A 22,698-nucleotide genomic window follows, 5' to 3' on the forward strand; every position below is an offset into this window, starting at 1 on the left:
GTTCTAAATCTATAAAATGGGACTAATAACAATGTCATCTTCTTGAGGCACCACAAGGATAAATATGTTAACGATTACGAGGTGCTGGCTGATGGGAACCAGGCTTGAGTGTAATCATATCCTGCACTGTACACACCAGACCATAAAATATCAAACCCATGGTTCGTTGCAAGGGTTCTGTGAATAACTGGTGCACTCGGGGCTCCTCAGGAACCTGACAGAAGCGCTCTGGTGGGGCATGGCAAATTGTTCCAAATCTCTTTTCCGTAGGGAGCACCGCAGAACCCCGTGGCTGTCAAATTTGCACCCAGCTGACATTAGGATGTTAAAGGCTGACATAGACTCTAATGGCTTCGTGCAGAAGAGGAATGTGCTGTTTATTTATCATAGATTTGCAGCCACTGGCTGCTTTCATAGTGGCTTTCTTCCCTTTCTTTTATCCTAACCCTACCACCCACACGCAATAATCTGTCAGGGTTTAAAGCAGACAACCTGTTCTGCATTCAGTGTCACTAAACAGCGTCAGAAACACTCAAACTTTTGAATATTTATTTGTAGAAAATTTTGGAGATCCAGATTCCATGTGAATTTCCCCATCTTTGTGTCGTTACAGTTCTTGGTGCTTATGCAAAATCCTCACATTGTTTGGTTCCAGATAGGGCTTGATTCAGCAAGGCACATACTTACACGTTAAGCATTCATATTAGCAGTTGTTCACTGTCCCAGAATCCTAAAAAAAAAAAGTTCCTTTGAGAAAAAAGCTGGTTTCTGTCAAAACCCTGTTGGGCAGCTGTAGCACTTTGATTCATTAGTGTTATTACTATAGACTGTGTAGCCATTTTTCCTCCTAAGGATATGAATAAAGGCACTCTTAATGCTTAAAACTGCATTGGACATCTGTTTCTCCAAATGACTGCTAGCTCAGTTCATAAACAGCCATTAAATCAGTTTGCATGCATTTAAAAAAAAAAAAAATTAATCTTTGGAAACTTGACTAATCATTTTGACCATAGGTAACACAATACTCTTGATTACACCTTGGAAAAATGAGGCGTGTATGAATCCAAATGTACATCCCAGTGGCGCGTTATTTATTTCTTACGACCCCTCAGCTTGGTAGGTGCTGTGGAGACACAACCAGGCGATGCTCCCAGGCTCTCAGTCTGCAGATTCGCTGTCGCTGGATGCTGCGAGCTGTTCCCAACAGGGAGCGTTCAGATGTCAGACTAAACACTGGTGCTGCTCAGACCTCGGTGGGCTGGAGGCTCCAGATGTCAGAGATCAGTGACACTCGCTCCCTTCGCTGTTTAATTTCTCGATGTAGGAGATTCCAGGGCTGAGGCTGTAATTGCTCCTGGCAACTGGCTCTGTGCTGTCCTGTGAGGCAGGGGAGTAGTATCCCCACGTTACACGTGGGGACAGAGGAGTTAATTTGCCACAGTTGTGGTGAGAGCCAGGGCTGGGATAGGGGAGTTCTTGACCTTTTCCACCCCTCAAGGGTCCCCTTTATCACGCAGCATTGCTGAAAGTGATGTTTTTCTGCCCCTTGGCTGACTCAGTTCTACCGCTCCTGTCAGCAGAGGCATGGAGTAGAAACCTAGAGCTAGCAAGCTGCATCACTGCATAAGTTGAGGCTAAAATTATCAGTAATTGCTACACTTCATTGTTCCTGGATTCAGGTAGTGCCCACACACATCCCCGGTGTCTCAAGGTGAGGTGTGAGTAGTGGAAAAAGGTCTCCCAAGGTGCATCAGTATGACAAAACATGAGGTTTATCCAGCATCTCCTTACAGTTATCACTCGACAAGAGTTTATCCTCCTCTTGTCGAGGAGGATAAAGCAGTGTGGTTCAACAGGCCGCTCGCGCATGGTTCCCATATTTCTGTCTGGGATTTCCCAGGCAGCAACACACTCTGGTCCCCCCCAGGCCACTCGTGCACAGTGGTCATTTGTCCGGGAGCCCACAGCAGATGCCCCAAAGACCTCCAATCCCATCTGCCTTCAATTTCCCGGCAGAAAAACAGGTTGAGTCTAGGGATCCCTTAACATATGGTAGCTCTGTGCCAGTGTGCTAATTCCATCCAGCCCTGAACACTTCCCAGCTGTGGAGGGAAACGAAGGCAGGTCCCTGGCAAACAGAGCAGGGAGCGAGCCTCTGGCAGGTGGGGCTGGCGGCACCGTCCTGGCCGTGACCTCCTGGCGCAGGGCACCCTGAGCATCTCAGGTCGGTGCCCTTCCCTTGTGGGAAGAGGGAGGAGCTGTGTCACTCCAGAAGTCCTCCGAGATCACGGTGTGATGCAGTGGCAGGTGAGGAACAAGTGAATAAGAGTGCAACAGCTTGCAAGATCAGGGCTGCTCTCTCTGTAGCCCCTTTGACTCGGGAAGCAGGGCGTGCTGATGCCTCCTTTCAGTAAACGCTGTGCGTAGTGTTGGGTTGATGCAAATGAACGAGCCCCATCCGAGCAGCGTTTCTGAGGAAGCTCGTAAGGTGATATCAAGATGTAGAATTTGCTTTGAGGCACGTCTGCGCTGTGCGTCTTCCAGTCGCACGAGGTTTTGCTTGCTGCTTTCCTTGGGCGGAGGGGAGCTGTTGTCTGTGTAGCTGGTTTCCTGTCTTCAGTTCTTGGAGGCAACGTTTTGCATAAAGGGGAGCATTTCAGCATTCTCTGAAACTGTCTAGTTCTGGCTAGACTCTGCGATTCTGCAACCACTAAGCAGCAAGTTTCCAAGCCAGTCCTGCTTATTTAGGCATGCTCTCTCATCGAGACACCATTCAGTGGTGTCTTGCTTGAGTAAGGAATGCTGAAGGGGGGAGGCAGTGTGCTTTAGGGAGTGTCTCTCAGCATGAGCCTGAGTGCTGGGTGACAAGCCTGCGAACTAGAAAAGCGAATGGCTGGAAAACCGGTGTCAGGAGAAGTGCAGAATGGTCACCATGCTAGTAATTTGCACTTCTGCATAGTTCTCCCCATCTGAGAATCCAAAAGTGCTCTGCAAACATTGACTTAATCCTTGCAACACCCCTGCGTGGAAAAATGTCTCGGTTTTACAGGCACAGGGAACCTGATGCACACAAGAGTTGTTTGAGCCTGCAGGGTGCCGGTGGCACAGCCTGAATCGCTCAGCCCTAGTTCAGCTGTAGGTCTGGAACAGCCTGGCCCCTGCAAGCACTGACAGCAGTTATTATGCAGCTTTCCAAAGGGATATGTGAGCGGCAAGAAGATTGTTGCTGCTGGCGTTGTCCTTGGAGCCCTTCTGCGCCAGGGAACTCACACAGCGCATCTTCACCGGCCGGTTGAACCAGGAGGGTGAGCACCCAGATCTGAGCCTTGGCTCCGTGCGACCACAGCAGGAACTGTGCAGCAGCGTCCCCCCCACTTCTGCACTTGCCTCCGTGCCTCCGTGACGTGTCCCTAACGCCGTGTGCCAAGATGCTCGGGGCTCTTTCCCACAACTGCCGGTTTGCCCTTCAGGGGAAACTGTGGGAAAGACACTGGAAGGTTGCCGACGCTTAAGTGATCTTTGACCATATCTTCATTAGGGAGCGAGGAAGTTTGAAATAGCCCCAGTTGGGAAGGGAAAAAGGAAGAAAAAAAAAAGCCAGGCAGACTTTCTTTCCCAGCTGCTGTAAGCTCGCTCTGTGTCTGCTGCCTCGTGGTGCTGGGGTTTGTACCTAGGAAGCGAGGAGAAGTGGCTGCAGGTCGGGTTAGCAATGCGGTGGGCACCCAGTTTTACAGAGTCACTGCCGTGGACAGCTTCCAAGAGCCTGGCCTTGGTGAGCTCAGTGCCCAGGGTGGTGACTTGGAAACGCCGAGGAATTACTCTCCGTGTCAGTGACAGAGCTTGGAAGGGAATTGAGACCTCCTTCAGTGACAGATCCCTGAGATCAAACGCTCTGATCATCAAGCGGAATGCAAATGCAAGAATAAATAAACCTTTCTTAATCCGATCTGGTTATTCTTGAATCCCATAAAATAACTGCCATGGGGACTGCTCGAGAGGAGCCTGCCGTAAACATGACTTATAAGGAGGGGACATCCAAACTTTGCGCAACCCGCTGATTGCATTGGCCACTCTCCAGGATCCCCAAGGGCTGCTGCTAATTGGCAGAAAATTAAGCAGATTGCAGCCACCCTCGTCTTTAATACGAGGAGAGGGCCCCCAGGAGGCTGCAGGTTGCAGCGTGTGGCTGCTCCCATGGAGGAGCGCAGCACGCTGGGACCTGTAGTCTCCTCGGGCCCTTTTTCCCTTTGGGCAGAGGTCTGGGGAGGCTGCGGTCCACGTTGGACCCTTTTGCAACAGCTTGACCACCCCTCTCCCTAAAACTTTGCTTTAAAAATCAAGTATGACTTTGGTTAAGTTCACAGAGTGCTAATCAGCATTCACAAAATTAAAAAACAAAACAAAACCAAACATAATTTCCTCTCTCTCTCTCTCTCCTCCGCCCAGAAGCAGACTACTGGTAGAAACCGAAGCTGGAAAAAATAGTTGAAAGTCAGCTAAAGTCACCTTGGTAACTGCAGCAATACACTTGCCCAGAACAGGAGACATCAAACCCAACTACAAACAGCTTTAAAGAAACAAAAAGAATGTAATCATCTAAAGAATTAATCTGACAACTGCCCACGTTTACACCTCCCACAAGCTCCCAATCAGTGGGAAATGCGCTTTAATCTCCTCCACCTCCCCTCCAGTTTCACAAAACACTAGATGTGCAGTCCTTAAACTGGGGCATTTCCGGCATGCTGCTTCCATTTAAATCTCCTGCTTTCCCTAATGCAGCAGCCCTGGCTTTTGCAGACTTGTTTTTTCTGGACACTGAGAAACATGAATTTTTTGTGTGTGGGTTGGATGAAGTATTAAATCTGGAATAGACCGAGTTTGCAACGTTTTACGTGATAGTCAGCTAGATCTTAGTCATAACAAATAAAACTCCATCAAATTCTGCTGCTGATTTATTTGGTGACGGGGTGGAGGAAGCAAAGGCTTACGGGTAACTGACAGTCGTAAAACCAGGGATGTTAGTGTTAGAAAGCAAACTTTTTCTAAATTTTCCTCTACAGCTGAAAAGTACAAGCTGTGGATGGCAGTGCGTGTTACAACGTGACCTCTAATCTTATTAATAACGCCCTACAAGTCCTGCTGACCCTCCATCTGGGCTATCACCCTTTGGAAGAGTAAGCACAAGGATTTCCGTTCCCAGGGGGGGAATTTTAATGCGTCCTGCAGAGTCCCTGCACATGCTCAGAGCCTGAAAGCTCCGGTTGTGGCCTTCCTCAAGCACCTTTCTTTCACTTGATCATCTCCGTTTTACAAGCTGAAGCCTGTAGATACCCTTCAGATCTTGCTTTTGTCTGTTTTCTTGTCATGAAGTTGCATATCCCGGGATATAACAACAGCGGAGGCAGCGGTGGGACGTTCGGGCCTACTGCCTCGCCTCAGCCACCGCGTGGGTCTGAGCACTGGTCCGCAGGCTGGATGTAGGCCATGGGGTGCCCGTGCCCCCCTCACCACCTTCCTGAGGTGTTTTTAGGATGCTCATGAAAGCACAGCAGGGCCTCAGCTGGGTCAGCGAGCTTTGGGGTCCCTCGCTGGGGCGGTGGGACTGGCCACCTCTAGGCCCCGCGGTGGCGATTTCTGCTGAGGCGAAAATTAGGTGCCACAAGCCCGTGGGGTGCACCATCACCTCTCAATGTGTTGTGCTTCTTCCCCAACACACCCACAAACTCCTTTTAGAAATGGATAGCTTAGCTAGGAGGTGGTTTGCTTTCTGCTCCTGTAGTTTCACCCCTAACTCTGAATAGCTGAGATCGTGTGAGCTCCACTAAAGTGAAAAAAAGAAACACGGAGACCGTGACTATTTCGGAAAAGTTTTGTGGAAAGGATTAATAATTTCACGTCATTCAAAGAATTAACTACCATTTTGCTTCACTCCTTCACCTTTTTGACAGAAGGGCTGGTTACTTATTAATGTGAAGTCATAATTATTGACAGCCTTAAAGTCATGACAGTTCCGTTTGAGAGTTATACATTAGTCAACATCTTCTCTTGAGTGTGTAATGACAAACAGCGTTTGCTGGTTTTAATAAGATTTAGAAAGCTTTGCCCCTTGCCTGCAGAATATTGTCGTCATTCCTATTATTGCATTAACAACCGGAGGCTGTTTCCCCTCAGGACTGCAGCCCCATTGTGCTCGCAGCTGCACTGGCTCGCGTGGTGGAAACCGAAAAACCCACCTTCGGCTCCAGGAGTTTGGAGCCCGGGGTTTTGGGGAACCGTCCCCCGGCAGTCTGTCCTGCTCCAGCACGAACCTACGGCACCGACTGCCTGGGACGCTGTGGTAGGAGACGTGCCCAGAGCACTTAGGCAATCCAGGTGAGGAGGGCACCGTCTCTGTGTAACTCCTGATCTACTCCAGGGTGCATAAACTCCGCAACTGCATTTCAGTGCGAGCTTATGGCTTGAAAACTATGCGTTGCTAATGGCTGACCCTTTTAGTAGGGATTGATAAATGAATGATTGGAAGCGGTAGACCACAGGCTGACTTTCCCACAGCTCGCTGTGTATATAAGATCTGATAAGGAAGTTCAGGCAAAGCTTAGCTTAAGGTCAACTGATCATTAATCAACCGTGCACTTCTCAGGTAATCAGCCTGCAAAATGCTGGCCCACTCCATTCTTTGAAGACCCCACCTACAAAGAGCTGTAAAATGTTTGCTGAAGTAGATTAAACACAGCTTTAAGTGCCACCTATAGACTACAAAGCATGTTGTGTCTCTGCCTCGGGGTTAACCCACCAGCCTGACACTTGGCTGACTGACAGCCCAGAGCCCACCCCGTGCATAAGCTGTGTCCTGACCTACTGTGTCCTTGCCGAGGCCATTACACTTTGTGTGTGGCAAAGGCAGAACACAGGACACGTTTCAGAGTTTTTATCTCGCAGGGAGATGAGTTGAGCTGCCCTGGTTTTGTTTTAGTTTTGTTTTTTTTCTTCACGTTTCTGTTTCTTTTCAGGAAGGCGTGGTGAGATAGAAGAGCTGAGCTCGTACCCCATTTTAGAGGAAGGCTCACCTGGGACTAGGTGACGGGGCAGGGGCTGGAGGCTGATCTGCTTTGGAAGCCATTCTGAACCGCATTACTATGTGTGTGGTGGATGGGAGTAATTTTGGGACAACACCCAAATGTAAAGTCAAGTAGAGGTGTGATCTCACGAAGTTCAAGCTGTTTCTTTACAATTTTTTCCAGATGTACGTTCAAGATGGCTCAGCTTGGGTGGAGGAAGGATCTGGGCGTGTTTTAGCAGTGTTCCCAAATGCAGCCTGGTAGCCTCGTTTGGTTTTTGGTCTGTCTGGCAAGATAAAACCACACTGCTATGTGGCATCTTTCAGCTCTCTCCTGCCTTCCCTGTTCCGATCCTCTGGTGATTCTCTTGTACAGAAATGATCTTCACAAAGTCTTACTTCTTTGAAGTGAACATGGAACATCGGGTCACAAAAATATAAGTCACTTATCGGGCATGTTACATCAATACGTGTCATCCTCAAAAACTGTAAATCCTGTGTTCTGCCTTCTTCGTTCCGGGCTATCAAGTAACTGCTCTTTGAACATATAAAGTGTTTATGGTCAAGTATTTTGAGATACACCTGCTTGATTATCTGGAGGGTTCTGTCTGGCGAAGCTCCTAATCATGCAACAACATAACCTTTAGTCGTAGCTCCGTGACATGCTGCTGGCCTTGCAGAAATGAATAAATAGGAAGCAAAGCTGCGTTGTCTTAAAGCAGCCTTGCTTCAAAGGGAAGGCAATCTGCAGATGTCCTACTCGTCACGTGCAGAATCCATCTTGTGGCTGTCTTGATGCTGGTGGAAACAGAGTTCTCAAAACCTTTTGGTTGAACTGTGGAAAGAAATAATTTGGAGAGAATTGTAGGCGTGCCTCAGACCTTAAAGATACTCAGCAAGGGCACAAGAGACTTTTTGACCCTTTCCCACAGGCCACTGCCTAAAATAACCTGAAGACAGAGCAAAAGGGGGAGGGAGGGCATACCTGCTAATTCTTCCAAGCTATTTTATACTGGTTTGGGCTTTGGAGAGTGTAGTTTTGCCCCAGTTTTTCCCAGATTATTATTTTTTTCTTGTATACTAGGAAGGGATGAGGCTCCTATTCACATCCTAGGTTGTCTAATGAAGGCAAAGAGCTGCATGCTGGGGCTGGTAGTCTGCGAGAGGCTGCGTCTCTGTAGGGTGATGAAAACACAGATGCGTCTTCCTAACAGGTTGCTCCTGTGTCCTTCAGCATTCGCACAATCGATCTGAATCACAGCAGCAGTGGCACACAGCACTGGGACCCTAAGTATCTCTTTTCTCTCTCCTCCTAGAAGCCGGAAGGACAGTTTAGAAAGCGAGAGCTCAGCAGCTATCATTCCTCACGAGCTAATCCGCACGAGACAGCTGGAGAGTGTACACCTGAAGTTCAACCAAGAGTCCGGAGCTCTGATTCCCCTCTGTCTAAGGTGAGAGAGGCCGTCCTCCTCCTCAGCTTGTAACTAACACGCAGCTTTTGCCTTGTGGCATTGTTTCGCCATACAGGCATGCATGCAATGGGTCTTTAAAGGCCAGGGTTGAGATAATTTTGCCAAAACACATTAAAAACAGATGGTTCTTTGCATGTGTGTTCGTCGTGGTAAGACTGTTTCTCATTCTTTTTTTGTCCTCCAGTGTATTTTGAGTGCTGAAACAGGACAGGATTAGTATGCTTTTATTATTATTAGTCTAATGCTGGCAACTACGATAAAGGAGAGATGTCTTATCATATTCTGTCAAAGAAATCCCTTGAGTTGTTAACTATGGCTTATGGACTCAGACACAAGTATTTGTACAAAGCCCATTTGCAGTCAGTTTATGCATGCAAGTGTGGTTTTAGTCAAATTCTGGCACTTTGGTGAATGAAGGAACAGAACATGGTGTGTACGCCCTATGCCTTATCTTTCAAAGGTTCAGGCTTTGCATACCACTGCAAGTGACTTTTCTAGACGTCCACAGTTTCAATCAGCGCTATTTTTAAAAAATACCTGTGGCAAATGTTGTAGTCGTTAGCATAAGACAAACGGTTCCAGGTGATTGAGTTACTTTGGCTTAATGAGTTACGTGCCTGTGGTATCAGAGTTATCAGCAGCAGGTGCACGGTTGCCTGTGCCTGTTGAGAAACCAGTGGGACAGTTAACACAAACATATTTTATTTTACATTACAAATGTGTGAACAGTCTGTCCTGATCACTTACCGCAGCTCAGCTGACCAGCAGTAACTCATCAGGCAGCTGTGACTGCTGTTAGGTGCCATATATCTTACCTGAAGGTTTCCTTCTTGCATGTTGGAGGCATGCTTGTAATGCAGAGTCTCTGAGCGTAAATACCAGAGGCATGGTTGTCCCCACGGAAAGCACTGAGTGAAAAAATGGGAATTGATGCTATAGATGATCACGTGTGTGTATCTTCTAGACGTTTTATTGAAATGCATAATTAACGCAGGTTGCATTTGTCACGTCCCAGGGGATTACTGGGCATTGTCACCGTCGGTAAGTTTGGTCCCACGGATGAGCCTGCTTAGACCCTGCCACGTGATGTGGAGTCTGGGTTCTCTCCTGCAGCTCTCATCTCTCTGAAAGGCTGGCAGTGCCCTGCCCATGCATGCATCAGTGCCTCATCATGGGGATAGGTATGCGAGGGGACCAAGGTGAGCTGATAGAGCTCTAAAACAAGGCCCTGAGTTTGAGGGGGGAGGTAGGGGAGAGCTCCCTGCCTCAGAAGGAGACTTGTGACGGGCTTTGCGAAGCAAATCAGTCACATATTCCTAAAAAAAATTAATAGTTGCTGCCTTCAAATGGCTTCCATGCTGATGGCAGAAGCTGTAGTGCTGTATCACAGTGATCTATCTTCATCAGTCTGTTGAATGCTGCTCGCAGCCTTTTAATTCACATGCATGTTTTATTCCCCAGGGGGAGGCTCTTACATGGACGGCACTTTACGTATAAAAGTATTACAGGGGACACAGCAATCACGTTTGTATCAACGGGAGTAGAAGGAGCATTTGCAACAGAAGAGCACCCCTATGCAGCACATGGACCTTGGTTACAAGTGAGAGAGCCTTCTTCCTTTTTCTCTCCCTTCCTCCTTTACAGTGTCCTAAAAGTGATCCTGCTAAGGGCTTACGTGGCTTAAAAGTGTAACAAACCTGTTCATTCTTGCTGCAACATTTCTTATAGTTCTGGGGTAATATTTTCAGTGACTATGGGCTCAAAAAATAATGGTGAGATGTTACAATTTATGTTAACGGAGCTCAAATTGATATGCAGTGGCTGGAAAGTTCTAAAATCATCTGTGAATACAGTAGTATCCATTTCCTGGAGTCAGCAAACACTTTGCAGGCTGTATTTACTCACGATTTCTTCCAGAAAGGAATTTGGGGAGGCAGAGTGGAATGACCTAAACAAGAATGGAGCCAGGGCAGAAGAGTAGCAAGCTGATCTCAAGAGAAAGCTGTGGGACTTTGATCCTACAGAGCCAGGACCTCAGTTTTACATCGTCCTTTACAGCAGAGCAGCACAGATAGTGCAGCCTCTTTCAGTTATACCTCTTTCCTATTGATTCTTTGAGAGTCTGCGGTTCCTTGAAGCACCCACACATTTTCTGCACCAGATTTCCCTTGGAAGTTCCCCATCTGCTTGGTGTTGAGGGTCAGCCCTACGGAGCCAGTGATGCACTAACGATATGGTGGCTCAGCACTGTTCTAACCTTGAATTTCTTCACAGTTATAAACATATTGCAAAAAATAATTATAATAATAATAAAAAAAAAAGCTTTAGGGAATGTGTTTGTGCAGAAAAGCCTATCTCTGAGGGACTGTATACATGCAGTGCCTCTCTGCCTTCATTGTTACTGTGGCATTCCTGCCTCCCCTTCTGCTTTTAAGGCAGAGGTTTGTTTTAGCATTGCAGCGTTGCATTTAACCTTCCCCTGACTTGTTTTCAAGGCATTCCACTGCCTCTGTTCGTATGTCTGGAGGACATCATACCTTGAAGCCTGTACGACTTGTAAAGGAGCTGATCTTGGCTGAAATCATCTCGTGTAGGGATTTTCAAAGAACTTGCGTGCTTTGATTGTACTGGCTGGAAAGTGCAACGCTCCTGTAATGATTAACAGCAAACAGTCAGGTTTAAGGGTGGGTCATTTGCTGTTGGTTCCTGTGCTTGCCAACACATGATACACGGGATCTTGTGACTGTGTTAACTCCAAACATAAGAGTGTTTGTTTGCATTTACATCACATCTTGAAATGTATTGATGTGTGGAGTAGTCAGGTAACCTCTAAGAGTGAAGAATGGCAATAATTAGGTCACCATTCAGACAAGCAGCTAATGTTAACCCTTAGGAACTTGGTTGCTGTCACCGGGGCACCAAAAATTAGGTATTTTTTTTGGAGTAGGTGGGAGGGAAAGGTGGAGACTTCCTGGCTCCTGCAGGGAAGGGAGAAGCAAGTTCCCTCGCTCGTCTCCTACACAAGGTCAGTGCATCGGATCTTCTCTTCTGACGTGACTGCCTTTGTGCTGGCTCTTGCCCCATCCTGTGATGGGAATGAAGGAGGACAGCCCGGGTGGGGGAGGAAGGGAGGCCAGCAGCAGCCTGGGACAAGAGGAGGAGCACCCGGCTGTGTGAGATACATGTGGGAGTGTCTGAGGCTCTTGGCTTAATATGCAACGGGAGGCTTCAGCTGCGCTCGGCAGTCCCTTGTGGTGTTGGGAGCAGAGGAGGGAGGTTCGTGTGGCTTTGCTTCAGAAGGCAAAAGAAATTGTGGTGCGCAGAATTTCCGAGGAGGCGAGCTGCGTTGGGTTCAGCCCCTCGCAGCCTGGGCTGGCCGAGTTGGCAGGCCCCACGAAGCTTTCGCAGCGAGGCCCGGAGGGGCTCTGCCTCCTCCCTCGCTCGGGACCCCAGGCACGGCGATGAGCTCCAAGGAGAGCTGGCGCCTGAAACGCAGCGCTGCAATGCAGAGGCTTGCTGCAAAGGCACGGCAACGGAGGGACCGTGGGGAGGAAGAGAGACAGCAGGCCTCTCTCCTCCCGGGGAGGAGGCAGCAAAAATCCCGGCCTCCATCCCATGCAGCAGCAGGCTGGCTCCTCTCGGGCCCGAGTGGGAGCCCAAAAGTGCAGATTAAACACAGCAAATCCTGTTCACATCTCCTGGGCTCATATGGAGAGTGTCCGAGGTGGGTCAGTCGATCAGCCCGGGCTGAGCGATGCTCTGAGGGTCGCCTGATGGACGGTGAGCGGGTGACAGGGGTTTGGCAGGTCCCGGCGCCGTTCCTAGCAGGCAGCTGGCGCTCGGCAGGAGCGTTTTTAGCAGCCTCAGCAGAAAAGTCATTAGACCACGATGATTGTACGCCCCCATTTCTATCAACAGCCTTTCCAGGTCACGTTCGAGGTATGTTACTAGGGGAAGCCTGTCCTGCTGCTGCCCATGCTCTGGGGATGATTAGATTATTTCATTCTCCAGAGCTGTCAAATTGGCACCTTTCCCAAGTACTTGGAATTTTTTTTTTTTTCATTTAAGTAACATTTAATTAGTTCTAAGAAGCTAAATTCTATTAAAGGTCTAAGCATGTCAGGCTGGTTTATTTCTGAACTTCTTCCACCGTGTCATGTATTGTTGAATAGGGAAATTGCTTTGACTCAGGAACATACAAACATATTCAAGCAGCCCTCCTTGTTAACACTAGACTCCTGTTTATATGCTAGTTACTGTGGCAGAGTCTCTGATGTGTAACACTTGCATTAACATCACACATGATCAAAGGCTTCCGCCCTTCTTTCTTCCATTCCCCCTTCCCCCAGTGCTGTGGCAGCGGTGTCCCCACACTGCCTCCTCAGCACCCCCAGCCTCCTCTCCTCTCCTTCCCGAGGGGTGGATGCCCCAGATGCACGGCGAAAGGCTGTGCAGGAGCTGCCTGGCCCAGTGTCAGGGGGTTAAGGATGTTGATCATGCCCACAGACCGACAGTAACAGCCCCACAGAGCCATTTGTATTCGTGGTGGGGTGTCCCAGGTCCTTGGTCTGAGCGGTGCCAAGCACGCAGTCCATCACAGATCAGCCTTGTTTGTCTGTGAACCTACCCGAAGCAAGGTGAGGTCGTGCGTGTGTTCTCCTTCCCTCCCTTACTTATGCTCAGGCAGATGATAGAGACGCTCTGTTGAAATGTGTTACTGATCAAGCCCGACCCAATAAAGTTGCCTGAGCCTTTAATACATATTAATATTATCCTGGGGTAGTTTGTGTCAAAGCCTGTCAGCATGCATCATCCTTTGGGAATTACCATCATTAAGTCTCCAGTGATGGGAGTCAGGACATGCTTCTGCAAAGCTCCCCTGCTTTTATGTGGAGCTCTCTGCCCGTCTAGCACAAAGCAGACTGTTCTCCCCTCCTACCTTGCTCACCTGGACTGCTTACTCTCCCCAGAGGGGAGAAGGAGGGTTGTTTAACACTACCTTCAGATAATTTCTGCTCCTGCTGCTCTAGGCAGTCATTGTTCTAGGGAAGAAGATGACAGTCGAGTCTTTGATCATGTGCAACGTGCGTGTTACGCATCAGATATTGCTGCAAACTCCGACATACGAGCCAATACGGTGCAGTAAAAACAAACCTGTAGTTAACGAGTCCTCGTTAACTGCAAAATCAAGCGTACCGAATTTCAGAAGTATTTGAACAACAGTCTTGCCCCTGTTACGTATGCCTGTTTCAGTGCCATATCTAACTGAATGATTAGATTTATTTTTTTCTACAAGGTATGCCTGCCTCGTACAGCGTGTTTTGGGAATGAATCAGGAGTATGGGGCAAGGTAGCCTCTCGCCTGTAGGACTTCCACTTCGTTTGTTTGTCAGAATTAGAAGGTGTGTAGTGAATGAGGCAGGTAATTGCAAAAAATCACAATAGTCCCATGGTGAAGCCTGTTAAATGTTACCCTGGAGAACTGGATCCTGGCCCTGCCTCTATTACTCTGCTCTTTCTCAATGTTATTCTAGATTCTTAAGCTAAAATATTCACAGGTGGCAACTGAGTTTGCGTTCCTTATTTTCTGGATAGCCAGCTCGAGTCCCGAGGTCTGATCCATGTTGCCAGCAGCACCCGAGGCCAGGAGGAATTCTGCTGCAGATCCCCTGTGCCCCACAGTGCTGAGTGGGCTGGAGAACGGGGAGCTGCGAGTCTTGAGGCAGGCACCTGCAAGAAGTGGACGTTCAGACTCAATTTCCTCTTCGCTTGTTTTCCCCTGTCTGTTAAGGAAAACCTTCCAGTCATCCTGTGAAGATTAATTCAGTGCTTGCCAAGCATTCCAGCACCACAGATGAACACCAGAAGCAATTTCAGGAAGATATTAAAATTCATCCTTACAGGTCAGGAGAGAGAAAGGGAACTCTGTGGGGTGTAGGGTTCAGCCTGGGAGCCGACGACTCATGTTCAGCCCCCTGCTCTTACAGGTTTTCTCGGAGACTTTGTCAGGTCTCAGCTTCTTTTAGCTCCCTCCCCCATCTGCTGCACGGAGAGGAGCGCTCCCTGCCTCGCAGAAATGTGAGGCTGAGCACGTCAGAGACTGTGCGAGCAGTAAGGACGGTAAGATTAGGTGCTTCCAGTGTAATCCATGCTGGCAGTAGTCGGATGGAGCATACTAAATAAAGGGGAAGAGAGTAGGAGGGAACAGGCAAACAACTTGAATGATAATGAAAAGAAATGATGACTAATGCTGCATTCAGTGAGCAGAACCATCCTGAGGACTGAGCAGGGCAGAGGTCTTGTGGGAGAAAAACTGCAGGCGATCTTGTGATTACAGATTTGTTTCGTGATGCAGACGTCCGCTGGGGCCAAATGAGCATTGCGCAGGCAATCTCTATTCAGCCATTTCCAAAGTTTTCTGTGCCTCATATTGCTGGTCTCTGAATGTAGAGATTTTTTTTTTATTTTTTTTTTCCAGGTAATTTACTCCGTTTCAAAACAAATGCTGTTAGGCAGATGGAGGCTATGGTTCATTTGCAGCTGGCGCCCTCCAATTCTCAGCGCAAGGTCTGCCTCCACGTGAGCCGAGCTGCGGTGGGGTGTTATCCTCTGGCACCAGCCCCTGCCGGAGGACGCTTTGCTCGCCTCCTGTGCCAGTGGCTTTGCAGCGTCCAGCAGTCGCTGTGTGGATGCTGAGGCTGTGGAAACGGGGTCCTGCTCCCGTCTCCCTACCCTTTGTGTCGCCTCCGGCTTTGGCCTCTGGTCTGCCCTCCATCCTGTTTTTCTGTGTCTTTGTCTTCCCCTCATCCTGGCCCGGCTCTGCTTTTCTCTCCTCCCCTTCATTCAAGTTGGCAAATTCCTTCTCCTCCTCCACATTGCCTGACTTCCAGCCGAAATGCTGAGAGCGCTGGAGAGTTTCCCTGCCTTTCGTCCTGATGTGCGTGGTGCCATAGCAATTCCTCATCGCTCGGAGGAATGATTGGAAGGGAAAGTCCTATTTAGCTGCCTCTGCCCTGCGTTTGGGGGAGAGCTGTCTTGGGCAAGGACATGCTCAGTGAAGAAGGGCTCTTCGGTTCATTATTCTGCCCTTCTCTGAAAGACTGTGGGCAAACACTTACTTCCAGAGGCTTCTGTCTTGGCAAAGCGTTCTCATGATGGAGAGAAGGACTCCTTTGACCTCCAGAGCATTTTTTGCTAATCTTCGTAGCCCTCCTCCTGAGGGGTAGTTCCAGTTGTTTGCAACAAACTGATGATCTGCATTTGTTAGCACTGCCAAAAGATAGGTTTTCCAAAACACCTCTCTGAGATAACTTGATTCCTTTTCCCCTAAAAACCCTTAAAAAACAACAAAAAAAGACATCCAGCATGGAAAAATAAGTTGAGGTTTAGGACAGCAAGGTCAAATTTCTCATAGAAAATGTTAAACAAGCGTGTTTGTCGGCAGGATAGGTACCTGGAACCTGTGGGAAGCACCCAGCATTCGGGAGCTATCAACATGTGCTATCTGTGCTGGCACTTGTAGGGTGGGGGGAGATTGCAGTGAGCAGGGTCAGAGGGGACGGTCCATTCTTTTGGTTTGGCAACCTAAGTGAAAAATCTGGGAAAGAAGATCAGACCGAGCTCAATCTTTAAATATTTTTCAGTTTTTCTTGCTGAAACAAAAGCCTTAAAGAAACCAAAAGGAGAAAAAAAAAAAATCCCTTTGTGTTGAATGAAACCAGAAATAGAAGGTTTTCTTCAGTAAAAACAGCCCCAACAAAATCTAGTTTTGCAGAATGGAACTGGAGTTGTCAGAAGTTTTGCCTTCTCTAATCAGTGTTTGGGGGACAAAACGCTCGCCCAGGATATGAGAAACTCATGTTCCATCCCCTTGCTTTTATTTCAACCCCTATTTCTACTTCTTAGCTTTATGGGCACCACAGCTATAGGGTATTTTGGTTCTTCCTCAGCTCATCCAATTGGAGTCGTTCCACATCGTATAAAACACTGAATTAGTCACAGAGACAGCACAAGAGAATGACTCTGTTCCGGTAGCGTTAGGACATTCCCCTGGAAATGAGCACATCTGGTTCTTCTCTCTGCTATACCACATGTTAAATCATTTATGCACATTGGCATAATGGCAGCAGCAGAGGTTCAAAGGAACTTTTGGAAGAGCTACTCTGGTACTTGAGATGCTCGCCCGTAAGTGGCAGCTATGGGCCAAGTCCTCTTTTGAAGTGGTAGTGGATGGGTTTTGGTCTCCCCAGCTTGAATAGATGTGCTGTGCCCAAAACTAGATGTGCTGTTCCTAGCCTGGTGAGTTTAAGGACAGTGCCCGCAAACTGGCTTCAGTCACGTCCAACTACAACCTGCTCTTCCCCAAAACAGCTTTATGTTATCTGTCCCAAGAAAAACGTTTTCTAAATCTTTTAGGTGGCTTTCCCCAAATTCTTGGTCAGTCCTAGGACAACCTAAGCTAACGCTTTCCAGTAAGTTTATCGTCTTCCCCCCAACACTTCACAAAACCTCATAGCTTTATATCCCTTTTTTGTTCTTCTTTCTCACTATCTGAATTCGTGAGATGCCAGGAAAAGCTTGCATTAGAAGTTAAACATCCCGTTAGGTCATCACGATCCTTCCCATATCAACCCTTTGCAGCGTGTTCCCTCGTGCTTTGTCCAGGCTAGTTGTAGATGAGTCAAGTTCTTCCATCCTTCTTAAGCTGGCTGACTCTCCGACAGCATAATGCCTCTCCCTTGCTACTCAAAGTACATTTTGGCTACTGTTCGTAGCTCTTCTCTCATCTGCCCAGAACATTCCCTGAAATGCCCGTTCTTCTGGCCAATTTTCACTCTGAAAGCATGGGTATTGCCTGTCCTCTTGGCTCCCTTGCCAACCTTCTCCAGCTGAACCCAACTTTGTGTGTTCACTGCATACAGCCCTGTCTGCAAGATTGGTCTTGTCAGGCTGGGCTACAAGGAGCCCCCGGGACTAGCCTTGAAGCTGGGAACATCATGGAGAGATCCCACAAGGTCAAAATCTCCCAGCCTCATCCTATACTTCCTCTTCTGGGGTTGTAACATCGCGCTGTGAAGCAATAGGGTCCCGTAGGCATCTGCGAGTGGATGTTTTTCCTTGACATGGAGGGTTACGAATCTCCTGGAAGAGCAAGAATGGAATTTCCCATCGAAGGTGTTTGTTGCAGTACTGGTAGCTCTGGAGACGGTGCCAGGGCTGGGCACAGCGTAGAAGGACGTGGTGACAAGGCCCTGAGCCACTTGAAAGGCAGCACGAACACGGCCAAGCCAAGGGGACAGCAGAGAGATGGGCTGGGGGGTGCTTGTGGCACAAAGCAGGGTTCGTGAGGGGTTTTGTGGGTGACGTTTAAGTTCAGGGGGAAAGGCTGACACGCCTTAGCTGCGTTTTGTGTTGGGCTGTCGACAGGAATTAGTCTGAAACGATTTTAGGGCAAAGGGCTCCTAAAAGCTGCTGGGTATTTGCAGAGGTAACAGATGACACGCGGCTTAGGGTACAGCGGCTCCACCCATTCCAGGCACAGCATCTGTACGGATGGGCAGTGGCTGAGGAGGGTTGGGATTTGCACAGGGGTTTATTGCGACGTGTCCCCACCTTCTCGGGCTGAGCCCTGCGAGCCAGCTCCGTACTAAGTCCAGATCTAATAAAACACGTTTTCTTTTCTTTGACAAACCTGTTAGAAAAGCTGGTGGCAATGTTTAATGCAAACAAAGCACTAGGGCAAAGTGTGGGATCGTTCGGTTTTGTTTCGAGGTAGGCAAGAAAAATGGCTATTATCAGCTAAAGCATCTCTGCGTAATTGTCCCCGGGTCAGTCTCTTCTTGCCTTGGACAGATCGCGTTCCCTGAAGCTGGGCAGAGCTGCAGCTCGGCTACACTCAGCTTCTGAGGGTCATCTTTGACCAGAAACTTGCCAGATGTGCCGGGCTATCAGCATCGGCGTGACCCGTGGTCACAGAACGTCAGGTCCTGGTGGTGGGGTTGAACCCTGAAGCGAGAGGTGGGGTGCTAGGTGTGTATGGCACCTATAAGCTGACTGTAAAGTCTTTAATGTTTTACTAAGCACAGCTTTCAAAGTCAGATGAACTGTTCCAGAGCCCCGTGACCTTGTGTACATCTTCAGATCTCACCTGTTTCCCCGCATCCGCAGCTGCCTACCTGGAGGGAGTCACGACGCAGGTTTCTCAACTATCTGCGGGCATGGAAGCTTCAACAATGAACGCTTCCACGCCGTCTCCTTCACTTGACCTGTAGCAGAGTCCCGTAGGTAAGAAGCAGGTTTCAGCAGGCTCAGGTGGGACTTGCCACGAGAGGGAGACATCATGCTCGGAGCCAGCGCCTTCCCCGAACGCCTCCACCTGAACCAGGCTGCCTGGCGAGGTGTTTCGTAACGCGCCTGGACACACGCGGCTACCAGAACCTAAATTTTTAGCCTTGGCTGCATGGAAGGGCCCTGTGATAGAAAATAGGGACGTAATTTTAGGGGAGTCATCCTCTTCCAAGCACCTGCAGCATTAGCAGCATTCACGGAGACGCAGAGCGCGTGGGGAATGGAGCACGGATCTGCTAGCAACGGGATGGCATCTGCCTGGGCCTCTCCGGGTCAGCTCACCGAGATCCTGATGCAAGCAGAACTGTGCAGCACCACAGGGAATGTCCCTTCCCTTGTGCATACTGCAAACAGGCATCACAAAGGCTGAGCTACACCCTGCAACCAGCTTCAGCAGGCCGGGCGGGCAAGAATGTTTGCACAGAGCTGTGAAAACACCGAGCTGCGAGCACCAAGCTGCTGCAGCGCTGGGGGACACCCGCTGCTGCTCGGGAGAGCTCCATCACAAAGCAATGGCCAAGGGATTTTGGGGGAAGAAGGCTTTCTCTGCATTTAGGGAGAGTTTCATTTGCCTTCCAGCTCGCAGAGTTTTCCCCTAGCTGCAGCTCCGTTTTCCTTTGCAGAGAGAAAAAGCTGCTTCATCATTATGATCTCTGTGCAGTGTCCTGTTGATAAGATCGGCTAACAGCATCAGAGGAAAACTCTAGATTCAGGTCTGAAATACAAAGTGAACAGGGCCTATTTGTTTAATTTGAGCTTCTAAGGTTTAAATCCCAAAGGAAATTAAATTAGGTGCCTAGAGCAATGGCAGTCTGTCATGTTTATTTGCTGGGAATGTCACCTTTAATATCATGCACATATAACGTGTGTGTGTTAATGTAATGGGGTATCATACTGTGCAGGAGCAGGCATGCTGCAAGAACTGGAAACCTGAAATATCGTGAGCGAGGGAAGCTGAGATGGGATCGGATTTATTCTCATCCTCCTCCCGAGGAGCAAGGACTGGCTCACCAGCACGAAGCTGGTTTTGCTGATGGCAGGTGTGGGTGTCAGCCTGATCTATGGCCAAGACCTTAATGCTCTTGGGCTGTTTAAATGGGGCTGCTTCTCAGAGGAGAAGTCTCGTCTGGATGCGAATCCAGGATGGCTGTACTTCTTGCTTCAAAGCTTTGTCTGTGCAGGGAGCACCTGCGTTTCCCTGCATCCTCAGGAGAGTTCAGAAGTGCTGCCGAGGGACCAGCTCGTGTGCACCCGTGTTTCAGAGACTCCCTTCTTCTCCAGGAATTAGGGCAGGCTCCCCCAGCTCTACGGGGCAGTCAGGTTTTTGGGGTATTTTTTTTTTTCTGACTCGGGCTGCAGCTGGCTCCTTAGGACGGGCTCCGAGTGACGCGCTGCGGGAATGTCACTGCAGCGGTTTGTCACTGCAGCCGTAGACGCTTGCCCTCCACCAAAGTGAAGTGTCTGTGCAGGGCTGGCAGAACGGCGCTGTGATCTTCCCTCTGCCTGCTCCGTGGCGCTGCACAGCGTAGGCTGCCGTCGCCGAGATCCCACCGACACGGTCCCTGAGACAGCTGAGCCGCAGACGGCTGCCCCGATCCACTTGTCAGGCCCTTCAGGGAGCCGGTTCGGCTCGCTAGATCAGCGGAATTTGGGTTTTGTTCAGCTGGATTAACAAATCCTGCCGGGAGGGTGGCAGCGAGCTGCAGAGGGGCTCGGCCGTCTCCGGGGATCGCTCGCCAGGTCGGTGCTAGCCACAAGAGCTGACCTGTCCCCCCTTCACTCTCTCTACCCTTTGCTGCTCACCCCTGCACACCCTGCCTTGTTTTCCACCAGCCTATTTGCAGCTGGCTGCCTCGCACACGTGGTTCCCATTTCTCCCCTGCCTCTGGCACCTTGGGAGCGCCCAGGGGTCTTCCTGCTCTGCTCCTCGCCTGGTTCCCCTGCCAAAGCCGCGGCTCCTCATTCCTGCTCCCTCACCCATCCCAGCCTCTGGCATTTTTGCTCATCCGTGGCGGGCTGAATATTCATTTCCTCCTTGCCTGATTGCTGTGAATACCAATTCCTCCTCCTTTTTCCGGCTGCTCTGTGCCTTTCGGTGCCTGCCAAATCGTTCTCCTTCCCTCGCCCCGTTGCGGGCTGCACCTCCGCAGAAAGCGATCGGCTCCGCGCCGCGGCCCCGGCTCCCCACCCAGCTCTTCCTCCGGTTGCTGAGCTCTCGGGTCGCCCTCCTGCCTCCAGCACGGCCAGCCGCCTTCCTCCTCGTCGTGCAGGCAGCCAACAAACGGGTGCCTCCAGTCCAACAGGCAGAGCGGTCCCAGCCTCCTGCAAGGAGACTGCAGCAGTTTGCGGTGGCACCGCGCGTTTCAGCGCGACGTTTCTCAGCTCGCCAGGCTGCGGAGCGGTGCCAGGTTGCAGACTCGTGTCCAAAGCAGCGAGATCCTGGCTGCTGGCTGCAGCAGGGTTGTTTTTTTTATTTTTTATTCATTTTCCAGGTTTGAGGTATGAGCGGAGGGGCCTGGTGGAGCTGCTTGCATCCACGCTGAGCGGCTCGGTTGTAAAACCTGGCCCGAAGCCTGCTAAGCAAGGAGGGAAACGTGATGGAGAGGGGAGGCTGGAGCTCCCTCACCCCCAGGGAAATCAGTGTGCGGTGGTGGCAGGGCAGAAGGGAAGAGCAGTGCAGAAACATCGTGGCTCTCAGATCTGGATTTAGGGTTTGCAGTTCCCCAGGGCCAGGGCAGGGTGAGGAGGGGGCCTGGGGACGGTGCTCAATTCGGGATGGAAAGCGGCGGCAGGGACAGAGGAAAGGGTGGAGCGAAGGAAGGAAAGGAGGAGCGGTGGGGAAGAACCAGACCTGTAGGCTGAACTGGGGGTAATCCACCAGGCACTGCTGCAACCTGGGCCTCATGGGGACCTTGGCCTCGTCCCGGCCTGTCAGCAGCCCCTCTCACGGGCTGCTTCGTGTTTGCTGTCCTGGCAAGGAGTGGGAAGGGTCCCCGAGAGCCACAGCCAGGGTCCTGGGACATCAGCTCCCACCACAGGCTCTTGGTTTGTCTAAACACGGTGTGCCAGACAGAGCCCTCTGCCTGCCCAGAGCTCTGGCTCTGCACAGGTTTCAGGCTCTCACTGCACTGCTGTTTCCTAATTCAGCTGTGAGCTTCACTTCAAGGAATCAGATGAAAGCAGCTCTGTCTCCCACTGCCTCTCCAGCAGTTGTTCTCTTGACCCCTTTTCCTCCTTCCCCACTCCGTCTGTCTAAAGCCGAGCCTCTAATTTTAGACTTAGGAAGATAATTGAGGGTCAAAAAAGATTGCCTTATAATTTTAACATTTTTTTTTTTTGCAGCGGTTGAGGCGAGAGGCAAAGTTAGGAGCTCCTGCCCTCAAACCTTTGTGTTGCAGGAAAGAAGGACGTGGGGAAGGAGTCAGCTGGTCCGGTCTGCTCAAGTGTAAAAGTTGCTCTGCTGCTTGGCAATTAGCTAAAACCAGGCGTACAAAGGCATAAACGGCTGTCTTTTCCTTTGCAGATCCTATTGACGGAAGAGTTTGTAGAGAGAATGCTGGAAGATTTAGAAGATCTGAATTCTCCGGAGGAGGTAAGACTGCCTCGTTCCCGCATCCTCCGTGCACTGCCCCAGAGAGCAGCGCTGCAGCTCGCTTTGATCCAGCCCTGCCCTGGAGGCTCGAGGCTTTGCTAGACCTTCACACCTGCCCTGGGCTAAGGAAGGCACTGCGAGAAGGGATTGCAAGAAGTGCAGGGCAGCGGCGGGTGTTCAGGGAGGTGCTGAGCATCCTTTCCACCAGCACCGTTCCCAGCTCGGTATCT

The 22,698-nt window shown here is 49.8% G+C and overlaps 1 protein-coding gene across 5 annotated transcripts in view; it reads left to right on the forward strand.

Annotated features, from left to right (window-relative positions):
• SUFU (SUFU negative regulator of hedgehog signaling) overlaps window positions 1–22,698 on the forward strand; it is an 83,930-nt gene that overhangs the window by 53,577 nt on the left and 7,655 nt on the right. For 4 of the 5 annotated variants that reach the window (XR_014695103.1, XR_014695104.1, XM_084526267.1 and 1 more), the window contains exons 9-11: window positions 8,374–8,508; window positions 9,991–10,129; window positions 22,400–22,468. Coding sequence is in view for 3 of the 5 variants with exons in the window: in XM_084526267.1 (XP_084382393.1) it covers window positions 8,374–8,508; window positions 9,991–10,129; window positions 22,400–22,468 (343 nt within the window). In the remaining 2 variants the exon portion in view is untranslated. Of the gene's footprint in view, window positions 1–8,373; window positions 8,509–9,990; window positions 10,130–10,446; window positions 10,827–22,399; window positions 22,469–22,698 lie in introns of those variants that run through there. The other variant, XM_084526268.1, reaches the window with a different exon arrangement.

This window comes from Aythya ferina (assembly GCF_964211825.1).
Source record: "Aythya ferina genome assembly, chromosome: 7".
Lineage (NCBI taxonomy): Eukaryota > Metazoa > Chordata > Aves > Anseriformes > Anatidae > Aythya > Aythya ferina.